At 35.6% G+C, this 12760-nt stretch overlaps 1 protein-coding gene across 13 annotated transcripts in view; it reads left to right on the forward strand.

The window, feature by feature from the left end:
- The window catches only part of DMD (dystrophin), a 1276803-nt gene that overhangs the window by 988791 nt on the left and 275252 nt on the right, over nt 1–12760 (forward strand). For all 13 annotated transcript variants that reach the window (XM_080377714.1, XM_080377711.1, XM_080377709.1 and 10 more), the window contains one exon: nt 8603–8814. In XM_080377714.1, the coding sequence (XP_080233840.1) occupies nt 8603–8814 (212 nt within the window). The remainder of the gene's footprint in view (nt 1–8602; nt 8815–12760) is intronic.

Here is a 12760-nt window from a genome sequence, read left to right on the forward strand (position 1 = left end):
CTAATATGTCTATCCATCTCCCTAGTCAATACCTGTTTTTATATGCATATAAATATGTTTATTTGTTTCTGCAGGTTTCTAGTAAAATTACACTTATATTTGTTACCTATCTCACATAAAAATTTTACAGATTGTATAACATACTAAAATGCAAGGTAAATGTTCTTCCACATCCTGCATATGATGATCTGTTCCCTTTTTCACTTTGTGAAAAAATGATCATGGGAACTTAAAATTTGAGACATGACAAAAGATACACGCATAAATACTTTTATAATACATTCACAAACTAGTGAGTGTTTTCTGAAGGACCAGTTTTCTAAATAAGCTCTTGCATGCCCTTCTCAGTGCTCAGTCATGCAATCTGCTTCTTCCTTGTTATAAGAAACAGATTTCTTTAGATGTACTATCATCATCCTAGTCTGGTCTCTAACTCCCACTCCATATAGCAAGGTATAAAGCATACTTAACAGTGTTGAAGAATTATTCACTTGATGCTTAGCAGAAACCACTTGACAGTTTTCAGTTCATTTCGTTTGATCTGACACTTCCAAAGGGACAGAATGACCTTCATTAGTTTGATCATATGGAAGTGATTTTTAGATAAAAGAAAAATAGGCTTACCCTAGTGAAAAAAAAAAAAAAAAAAGTAAATTAAAACATAGAGTTGCAATAGTTGGATATAATTACCCCACAAAAATATCAAAGTACAAAATGAGATTATAAATGTGTGTGTTTTTTAAAAACATTTTACATCTGTTGAAATCTCTGCCATTGTCTGTCCTTAGCCTCTGAGAAGCCAAGGAAGGTAACATTCTTTTTCCCAGGGCTTTCATGCCTTGAAAGGTCTTTTGAGTACTTTTTCATTGCTCTCCATCACCCCAGAAAGGCAATTGAAGGCTGTGAATGCTGCTTCTTCCTGGTTTCCCTTGTAACACTTCTTATCTGATTCTAGAAATTAGGATATTGCAAAACAGTTCTTTCCTTCTTCCCAGGTATTATTCATTCACTTGTTTATATACAGCTTCATTTGTGTTTCTGTTTTGCCTAGTTTTTTTGTAAGCCATAGTTTTTTTTTAAAAAAATCTGTTCATATATATTATGATACATACATGATAAGGAATAATCTTTCTATAAAAACCTTAATTGATTAATGATGCATAAAAGCTCAATCTGACATTTTACTGGCATAAATGACAGAACTCACATTAAGCTAGGTATTCTAAGTTGCCATCCCACCATTAATTTTGGGTTTATTGGCTAAATCCTCTCATCACATTACTGCCTATCTAAGGGATACATAAAATGTCTTAGATGACATGCTATTAGTGTTTTTCCATATTTAGTTAAAGTGTTGCCATAACTTTCTAAGGTAATTTTTTAAGAAGTATGACTTTTATAAGCCTCTGAAAAAGGTTAAGAGAAATACTGATTTACAAGAAGAGATAAAGAAGGACAGACGAAACATAAATTACTATCTGGGTAGGCTGGCTCCAACTGTTCCCTGTCATGCTCTCTGTTTTATCCAGCTGCACTCTGTAAGGATGGCCTACAGGCAGAAACTTAGATGTTGTAACGTTCCTGTAACTCCCTAAGTAGTTCAGGCATTTAAAAAAGAAAAGTTTGAAACTTATTGTCATTTGACTCTGCATCTACTATCCAGATGTTCTCCCTAGACTGGTCTCTCACAGATTCACAATTGTCCACAAGAACAGAGCCGGCACTCTTTTGTCAAGGGATGTTGTATGACAGACTTTATTAAAGTGATCCATCTTGAAGACTAAGGCTTCAGTCAGACACATCATGTTCTGGAAGGCAGCAGAAGAGAAGGTAGAGCACTTTTGGCAAGAAATAATTGACAAATTAACTAAATCCTTTTCTTAGGGGGAAAAAAAGAAGTTTCTTTAGGTTTATTTACTTAGAACAATACAATAATAAAAAGCAAGGTAACCACAAGATAAGACAAAGCTTAAGTGATGTTGCAATGTTTTAACTGATTCCACTCATGGTTTACAGAAAACTGAGCCAAAATTGGAATGCATCAGAAAGCCTTGTCTGTAGTGCATTGTTGTTGTACCTTCAGAATGGTCTTGTAGCCCTATGAAAAACATCTCTTCTTCTTCTTCATAATTTGTTTATCCCTATCGTGGAAAATCATATTGTTTAGTGGAAGAAAGGGAAAAGTGTAAAAAAGGTGCACTAATCCAGTATCTTTCTGTTTAAATCCTTATCTTCTAGTTTCTCCACCATGCTTCTCAGAAAGCCCACTCACTGTTCAGTAAGACACACTTACAAATTTTAGGATTGGAAAAACTAGTGTTATATACAGTCACAAAAGTTTAGTTAAACTAAATTTTATATGAATAAATGTGTAGGTTAGTTAGAAGCATATCAAGTAAGATGAAATACATAACAATTAGCTATCCAGAATATTCAAAGAATTATGGGGCTGTAACTCCAACAGAAATTAATCCAACCTGATGAACTATTCAGAGATGAAGGTTAAAATGTGCGCTTATCTTCAAAAACAACTTTGTAAAAGACTTAAACTCTGCAGAGATGTAGGAGTAATCTCTAGGGATATGTAGGAGTAAATTTCAGGATAGCATATGGCTGGAAAAAATCCTGTATTAACAACTTTGAAGCTGAGGTAGTATGCTTCCAGAGCAACCAATGGCAATGTTGGACTTGGGCTTTTTTTAAGTGTCCCTCCCAAAAATCTACAACTTTTATGTTTTCAGTATTTCCTAATATTACAGTCTCTAGGTACTCGGTGTAGCTCTGCCTACTGCTGTGTCTTCCCGTCTTCTACCTGTGGTGCTGGCTGGAACATGCACTGTCATATCAAGCAATGTGCTGGCTGTCCTGTGACTGTGCAAACCACTTTCAGAGGGCTGCCTCCAGCTCTGTAGCAAGACTTTGTGAATGCGGTACAACGACCTCACCCACCAATTTGTTAACCTGGTATACCTACCATTCACAATTGAAGGTGTTACAGTTGGCAAAGGATGTAAATTTTTTTCTTTATGCTTTCACACCATTTACCAATCTGTACATCCATAATGTTTAAAGGCTACTCGGTACCTACTGTAAGAATTAAGATCTTGGTTACTCTTCTTTTTTTTTTAACCCCCAAGGCATTGGGTGTTTCATATTGCTACAAAGGAGAGTGGGGAAAAATCCTTAAGATTTGTGAGATTTTTTCAAAAATATGAAAGTATTCATAAGTCATTTTTCAGTATTGGCTAGATTTCAGGCTCAATGTGTCTTTTCATCATGATCATTGTTGCAAGGCATAAGTAAATTGAAACACTCAAAAATGCATATAAAGTGATTTTCATTTTTCAGCTAAGGAGTATCAGTGCATCAGCAGCTTCTTTTGGTAATATGAATTATAACTGTCTGTAATTCTGCTGTTCTCCAGTGCTATTCTGCAGCAGGTCAGATTGCATTAGTCCCTCTGGTCTTCAAGCTTATGAACCAACAGTGAAGGAATCATTTTGTAGGAAAATGTTGATATATTGACAGTAATGTTTTTGAAAAACACTTTTCCTACAGAGCAAAATAAGGGCAGTTTAGATACTTTGTTGGATGAGGAAAGGGGAGGTTTTCTACATTGTAAATTTTATTGCTAACCATTTAATTGTTCACTTTTTTTGGAGTGTGTACTGGATTTGATGTACTTATCAAAGTGGCATGGAATGATTGCTTTTTTCACCTTTGCATAGGCTATAGGCTAAATATAACTTATAGTAACATGAACATTATTTCTCCTGTTTCAGACTCCTTTTCTGATGTTTCCACTGCTGTTATATTATAAACAGCAGAGAGTAAACTCTGTCTGTGAAGACAGTTAAATTTATCTTATCAATGATATGAACTCTCAACAAAGAGGTTTGTTAATGTACAAAAAAAAGTTAAGAATTTTTTTTTCAATAAACAAATCTTAAGCCAGCAGTCTCCTTCACTGAGGTTGTTCTTTCCTCAATGCACTAAATCAATGATAACCAGACTGAACAATAGTTACCAGGTATTTGATTGCTTTAAATGAGCTTTTCAGCTTTGTTATTGCTTCTAATAACTTACAAAATCTGCAGTCAGTTCAACAGAATTTCTTTTCTCCATCTTAGTGGTATAATCACTATTGAACAGCTAGTGAGTAGTAGTGATGAAAAAAAGATATTGAATAGAAACCTTGAAATTACATACTGATAGAATCTCACATGCCCTAATTTATTTATTTGGGAGTTCAGTGTTGAACTGGGAGTGGTTGGAGCCATGCTGGGGCACTTTCCAGTAAGCAAGCACAAAAGTTGTGTAAATTCTGTACAATGAGGACTTCTGCCTGGAGTACTGTGATTAGGAAATGGATGAGATTTGGGTTTTGCTTCAGGAAATAACTTATATTTTGTTTTTCTGATACTCTGTTTAGATTTGTTAATTGTCAAACATTTGGGGGATTTTGCATTCAAATAAAATTAGTTAATAGCCATGTGTATTGATAAAATTATTTTAAATTATTTCTTTGCCTCACGTCTAAATAGAAAATGTTGTCCTTTTTTTCCAGATTGCCCCTTTGCAGATTGGTTAGTAAATAAATTCTGTACTGAATAATTAAGAATTCTCTTGAGAAGATTTTAAATACTGATTCTTACAATAAAGATACTGTGCTGTTGAAAAATCTGGGGGGAAGGAAGAAAATTGTATGCAAAGAGGGAGTGCCGCATTAAAAAAGAGATTAGACTTCAAAATGGAGAAGGAACAGGACTTGGCTGTAATGAACAATGTAAAATGAGGTGCTTCAGAAAATACTTAACGATGGGGAAAAAAAGGCTTCTTTCATTGTTACGAATTATTTTAAATTCCTCTGCTTCAGTGATATTAGTAGTGCACATGGAGCCCTGTTTGTTCTGTGTATCTAGGTTTTTTCAATGCATAATAGTCACAGTATGCAGGTGCAATGGTATATAAAAGATACAGATCAGAGTCTGATCTCGGTAATATGCTATTATAGTCCAGAGTGCAGTAAGGACAATGACATTACTTTTTCCTGGCAAAGCTTACTTTTTTAGCCACATTACATGTTCTTAGATTTCAGGATATTTTATAATATTTGTGATAGCCTTTTGTCTGGTTTTACTTTATGTATTTTTTAAAAAAAATATTGAATATTGCTTATTGAAAGCCTTAAATTCAACGTAGGAAATGCTGATTAAATTTTTACCTTAGTTCTCCAAAACCCAGGCAAATCCTTTTCTGGAACAATTGCTTCATATGCCATTGATTCTTTTATTTTTCTGGTTTTGGAACTCTATTTCTTATTTCTAGGGTTGTGTTCCTGTTTCCAGGCAAGGGTGATTAGACTTTGGAAGAAATTAATTTTCTCTATGCTAAATCCCATCTGTTCCTTGTAACCTTAAGGATTTTGTAAAGTCCTGACAGCAGAAATAACCCTTTCAAGGCTATAAGCAGAATGTTAGTCTAAAAGAACTTTGTACTAAGATTCTTCATTGCTATTTTATAAAACACTCTTACATATTTTCATAAACCTATTTCTGTTAGTACTGAGTCAAAGAAAGCCTTTTGTATGTTCCAGTGCCTTGCACAAAACTCCTGTGATGTTCAGAATACTTTAAAAATTATCTTCTACTGTCCAACAACATTATTTAATAGTTTTATTTAATAATTTTCATTTGTAGTCAGTAACTCATTAGCTGCAGATGAGGAATTTGCAGGTTGCTGGAATCCGTTCCAACACAGTTATACACTCAAACTGGATTTTCTGAATTTTTTTGTTTGGTGTAAATCTGGAAGAGGTATTCACCTTTCCTTTTGTGGGAAACATCCCACTAAAGAGGACCCACAGGAACACGGATTTACACTGTGGTTTTCAGTACATTTTGAAAGTGAATTCTCATATTTTAAGCTTTAGAGGCTTAGGGTTTTTTTGTTGTTCAAAAACCAGTCAATAGTCTGCCTTCAAATGGGAGCATCATTCAGAAGATGTAAACTTAGAGTAACGAAGAGGTTTTTATGTTACCTTAAACTAAATAATGTTGTCATAATTATAAAGGCCTCTAATAAATTTTCTCTACATATTTTGTCTTTTATAGTACTGCTTTGTTTGGTATATTCTAGCTCAGAAAGGCTATTAATTAATTATGTAAATGTCATGGTGTGTTTATCTCCAACTGAGGTGTTTTGTTAGGTAGGATTTATCACTCATTGGTTCTAGAAAACTTTTTTTTTTAAAATTTCTTTTCTTTGTTTAGATTACCTAGTAACTTCCTGAACCCTTCAATTCCAATCTGTAATAAAGCAAAACTGTTATGCGTATTATTTTTCAAGTGTCCATGTCAGAAGCTTTTCTTTTCCTTTTTTTGAGGGAGATAACCCAAGCATCTTCATGAGGAAATGTGTTTCATAGATTTGGAGCTTGTGTATTCATAGTCAGTTGTGTAAATGGTCTCCTGAGATGTCCCGAATACAGCCTTCATTGTGCAGCCCCATTCCCCTCTTGGGTGGCAGAATTGGTCATCATAGAATCTCAGGACTGTGGTATGTGATGAAAAACTCAGTCTTGCCGATAAAACCACAACCCCTACAGAAAGACTGTTAATATGTCTTAGTTAGATACAAACCTCTTGAGACATTATGGAACAGATCCATCTATAAATATTTTTACTTTTGTTGATAAGAAATATCAACATTTATTGTTAAAAGCAGCTAATATGAAGAATTAATAGTGTTGTAGACTCAGTTTTCTTTTGAAACAGTTCTACAACAGTGTTTTCATTCATTTCTTAATCCCTGCCCCCCCTTCCCCCCCAAAAAAGCCCCAAACCATACCAACAAACAAATAAATGTACAATAAAACAAAAATAGATGGATTTTTTTAAATTTTTTTTTCATGGGCAGCTGACATAAACAAGCTACTATACTTTTATCAGCTATGTACCAAAATCTCCGAGTTGCCAGGAATCACAAAGTAACACACTGAATGTCTCTGAGACTAAGGGGGAAGGAGCTACAGTAGTTATTTGCAAGAAATAGGTGGCATTATGGTATTGCCCATATGCCAGCAACACTGTGGAAAATGTTTGGGCAGTCTTTGTCCTTCAGACCTCCAGCACAACCCTGGAGCCACGTGTTGTAGCCATAGCACAAAGATTTTACTGGAGCCATTCAGGAACACTTCTGGTTTTCACCCTTCCAGTAGGCCATAGTCTCTTTGTTGTTTCCAGTATATCCCAAAGCTTACATCAGAAACCCTCATCCAGCTAGGGCACAAAAATGAGCTGTTCTTTTGTGACCTTAGTATACAGCTTTCTAAAATGAGGGGTTAGAGTTGCTTCAGATTAAATTTAAGTATTAGGGCCTTAGGCTATCGTTGCTTCGCTTTGATTGTGCTTTCTGTTTTCCAGTTCTGTTTCTTCAGTTCCTTTGACTTAAACATGCTGCTATGTGCACTTACAGTTTTTCTCCCTAGGCTTAAGCAGGGGTTGCTGAAAGGTTTTCTTCTCTTCCGCTAAACCTCAGCAGAGTTCGTAGAAAGTCTGGAAGAAGGAAAAGCACTGATAGGTAGAAGTCTCCTTTCCCTGCTGAAGCATTTCTCATCCCTTTAGTCTTTAGCCTGCACCATTCTGGAATCAGCCCTGCAGTGAGGGATGCAGCATTGGAACTACAGCTGGATGATAATCTCAGTTGATTTCCGAGTACTCCAGGAATCTCTGTTCCTCTCACTAGAAAGCCTGTGAATTTTCAGTGTTGTGAGGTAGTCTCCAAGAAGATATTGAGAATGTAGTTTGTGCTGACTAACCTCAGGGAATTAAAAAAATAAAAAATAAAAAAATATGATTTGTTCATGCAGTATACAGATCTTATTGTTTGTGGAGTTTTGGGGTTTTTTTGTTTGTTTTTGAGGTATTTTTTGTCAAACTGCAATGGCTTGGATGACTTGGTGTCCTGATGTTTTTATGCTACTATGGATGAGTCTGATACTGGATGCTAGCCAACCCTTATTATCAGTGATTTTAGTGATTATTAAGTTCCCACAAATCACATTTCTTTCAAATAGTGGATAAATCTAATAATTATTTTAAAATTAACATGAACATATAAGAAAGATTTTTAGCCTTTGCAGTCTGCTAACATTTGCCTTAATAAAATAAGCAAGTATAGCCATTAATTATATCTTCCAATAAATCTTTAACTAGTACTACTGAATTCCCTAGAGAACTTGTTCTTCAGAAAATATTAAACCTTGTGGTGGTTTGGTAAGAAAGACAGACTATTGCTGATGCTTTTTCTTATATGTGATCCTGTTTCATAATGCTTTTTGAGGCATGAACCTGGCATTTCTGGCTGCATATGCATCGAAACACGTGCTGTGTACCATAATGTCATACTGTGTGACCAGAACAGTTTATCTGTTCTTCTTTGTTAAACTAAACTTAGTTTAATTGCAGCTTAAAAGTACAACAGCTCTCCAAGATAGTCAGTTCTAGAAACATTTAAATATTATTTTTTAAATCCCTTAAAAAGAAAGAAAGAAAAATCTTATAAGTGACTCAGCTTTTGTTTTTCCTTTGTGTTTCACCAGTTGAAAAGATACAGAGCCAGTGGGATGAAGTGCATGGACACCTCCAAAGCCGGAGACAGCAGCTTCATGACATGCTAAAGGATTCAACACAGTGGCTAGAAGCTAAACAAGAAGCTGAGCAGGTTCTTGAAAAAGCAAAAGCTAAGCTTGAGTCGTGGAAAGAAATTTCCTACACTGTGGAAGCTCTGAAAAAGCAGAATACTGAGCTAAAGGTCACTACTGAGAATTAAACTATTTCTGCCTGAGTTAATTAGATTGTTAAAGAAAGTGTCCTCTAACTATTGGACAGCCAACACTGAGAACAACCTCTTTGTCCCTTATTTCCCACAAAAAAAATTAGAAAGAAATTAATTTACAAAGTCTAAAATGTGTGTCACATAATTCTTGAATGAATTTGGTCTTAATTTATCAGTCATAAAGAATAGCTGGCTGATCTGGCAGGAAGGATACCTACCTTTTCAGCTCAAGTATTTTTAATCTTTTCTGTACAACAGCCTCAGCTGCACTGGTACTGCAGCCTGGGAAATTATGTGGTATTGATATGTCTGTCTGCACTGATAATGAAGCTGTATAGCTTGTCTGGAACTACTTAAGGAAAAAAAAAAAAAAAAAAAAACCAACAAAACCAAACTATAACAAACTATGTGGAGATACTTTGAAAATCAAACATTTTAGATTTGCCACAAGATAATCTCACTGGGTTCAGCCTTGACAGGGTTATTAACTGCAAAAAACCTGAAATGGCTGCTCTTGTGATTTCAGCACGCATGTCACATTCTAGATGCTAAAATGCACAGCTCAGTTAACTTACGTAGTTGAGCTATACCTCAAGTAGCAATGTAAATATGCCCTAACTTTTGCATCAGGTTTTAAGTTTCTTGTTATGGAAATAGTCATACTTTGGTGACATTCTTCATGAATAAATTTTGAGAACAGCTGTTTCAGATTAATAATATCTCATTTTCTGGTTGGAGAAAAACAAGATTGAAACCAACCAGTTGATCAGCCTTTTAAAGTGAGTCCTGCCTCCACATTAATGGAAAGTTACGTTTTAGTTATTTGGGAGAATAGTTACACAAGTATTTTCTGATATGTTTTCCTCTCCTGCTCACCAGATTTTTATTTTTTTTTTTAACTCCTACCACTCAGCTGTTTGGTTAAAGTTTGCAGACTTAGATCAGCCTTATTTGCATATCTGAATGGTAATGAACTGCAGTGGAGAATAGGGGGGTGAGGTCCTCATCGACTGGTTTTGCCACCAGAGGAAGTATCTGTATAACAGCATGTTTGGTCTTCAGCTATCTCCATCATCAGTTAGTCATTGCCTTTCTGATACTCAGAAATAAACAACAAAATCTGTTGGGCTTTTCACTCCTTGCCCCCCTCCCTTCCCACCTGCCCCCCACTTGCCTGTGAAATGCATTAAAACGTTCATTAAGCCATTGTTTCAAGACTGAGATGGGGTTAAGTTTTCTCATTTAAGATTATACTGTAAGGGTCATTGCTTGGGAAGTGGGGATTATAGTAAACAAGGGCAATCACTTACATAATCTATAACTCTTTCTAATACATTAGTATACTACTGTCATTCAGTGTAGAAGACTCCCATTTGTCACTGTCTTTCTGCAGAGAGAGTTCTGGCTTCTGCCCAGTGTATGGTTTAAAAGAAACACAAACCAACTTCAACAAAGTCAATGTTCCAGCTCTGCAAAGACTCAATTAACAAAAAAAACCCCACTCTGTGCAAACACAGTCTTATGTCATCGTGTTGGAGTCTCTTATGTCTTGAACACAAATTATGTAACTAGGAAAATAATTGCAAATATAGTTTTAGAAATGAATTTTATGTCCACTTTTTTACAAGAATGTATGAAATTTAGATGAGGTTCATCTAAGAGTGAATGCTTTTTGGAAAAAAAATGGGCTTTTTGGATCAACATGGTCCAAGGAGAGAAATAAGAATATCCCCTTCTCCTCCTCCATCCAAGTTATAGAGAAAGCACACTAGTATACTTGTTCATATAATGTATCTCTATGTATAAGCAGAATTTTTGAAAGGATACCTGCAAGTTCTTTTCACTCCTTTAAAAGAGATGAAGCAGTTGGGCTACCAGTATCTTCAGCCGTCACCATTGCAGCCTGGATTCAATGTGACGTATTGTGTCAAGTTACAAACATTGGTCTATAACTATAATTTCAGTGTCACAGCTAATCTATCTGAATTTGCTGTGCCCTCATGATATGAACATCAACAATCTCTAGTGTTCCAGGGCTGTTTACTTTCATTTGGTTGATTTTGCTTAGCCTTTCTCCTTCAAGTCCAGAAGAAATTCACCTCTGTCTTAAAGAATGGGAGGGAATGTGTGTCTTTTCCTTTTCTTTTTTCTAATTTCTTTTGTGCCAGCCTTCCTAGAGGAATTATCTTTGTCTGCCAGTAATTCCTATTGTGTCAAATCCCTCATGAAAGCTTCTCAGATGTGACAGCATCATCTGTTGTGTTCATGCTTGAGATAAGGGGTCGTGAATCCTAAGGAAAATGGAAATCTTCTTTGGGTTTAGAAGCTTTCGATTTCTTTAGTATAACATTATCTAAACTAAAGGACCTAGAAATACACCAAGTCCTCAAAATAAAGGCTTTCTAGGCTTATGTGCCAAACACATATTTTGATGTTGTCCCCTGAATATGCAGAATAAGTATGCTGTCTCTTGGCTTGCTGTTACACTGATGAAAATAAAGCTGTCATTTCTATTCATTTGTGTTAACGGAAAGAGGGGTCAGTCTGAGTCTTAAATAGATTCTTCAAACATACTCATTTTGCCAGCTTTGTATTTCAACACAGCTTGCTGTGAGAAAGTAGTCACCAAGTATTCTGATTTGTTCGTTAAAGGTTTGCCTAAAGACAGCTGAGTCAATGCAAAAGATCCCCTCAGCTCTAGATGAACTTTTTATCAGTGCTCGTGTTAATGCTTTTCTGATAGTGCATCCTTACATACAAGTAAGTGGTAAGCTCAGCAATACAAGTCTTTTGATTATTTATTTTGTTATAATGTCACCATAAAAAAAAAAAAATCTATAACAGGCTTGTATTTGGTCAGTGATGTTTTTAATAGAATTTGACACATTTGTTTCTGACATTTAAAAGAAAAGTAACCAGGTACCATACAGCTGATAATTAAAAATATTATTCCTTTGAATCAGAAATTAATTCAGAGCTAATTTTTATACCTTTCTTTTTTTTTTTTTTTTTTTTTTTTTAGTTTGGTATTTAAGAACTGAGTTCTAAGTACTGGGGTTAGGTACGGAGCGTCAGTATATGGCATTCTGGCCATTGACAGCCTTTGCCCTTTAAAGCCCTGTTTGTTATTGTTTATTAAGTGATGACTGCAGATGGTTACCTCAGCAGGCTGAAGGTTAAAGGTGTATAAATAGTACATAGTCACACTTTGGCTCCTTTTTGTCCCCAAGTCATCTGAACATAAGGTTGTGTAAAATTGGTCTATTTTTAAAATGAAACTGAGCTTACATTAAAAACCCTGAACCTGCTAGGAGTGTCCATTCACTCCTTGGCTCCTTATTTTGGTAAGAACTAGTGAGGCATCTCTTCCTCTGTACCATTTTAGCTGGTATGGCCAAAGAGAAGGAAGGGTGGAGGCAAGGCTTCCTTCCTTTCCTTCCTTGACCACCTATTTCTGATCATCTAAATAGGAAATGAAATAGCAGCCGGATTACATCCCCTGCTCTGTTGGGTCTCAAAAGGCCAGGCAGCCTTCCACTGGCATAGCCTGGGGGCTGAATTTTATGTCCTGGATTTGTGGATAAGCCTGAGGCTAGCTTGCTTGCCTTTGTCATCTTCTTGCAGGGGGAAAGCTTACTAGGTACTCTGTTGCCACTCCCTGTGTACCAATATAAGATGAAGTACAGTCTCAGCATCTTGTGGATTTTTATTATTCCAGGACTGACAGCGTACTGCTTTGATTTTAGCAAAACAATTAATAATTAAGTTAATGTTATTGGCTACGATGCAGACACTGAAATAGAATTCCTTGATTTAAAAAAAAAAAATCTTTTAAGTGTATCGATAAAACATGCCCTAGACATACAGTAAAAGGACAGAAAGCCTGATTTCCCAGATTTGTAACGTATATACCTGCTCAGTG

Source organism: Falco punctatus, assembly GCF_963210335.1.
Source record: "Falco punctatus genome assembly, chromosome: 2".
In the NCBI taxonomy this organism is placed as follows: domain Eukaryota; kingdom Metazoa; phylum Chordata; class Aves; order Falconiformes; family Falconidae; genus Falco; species Falco punctatus.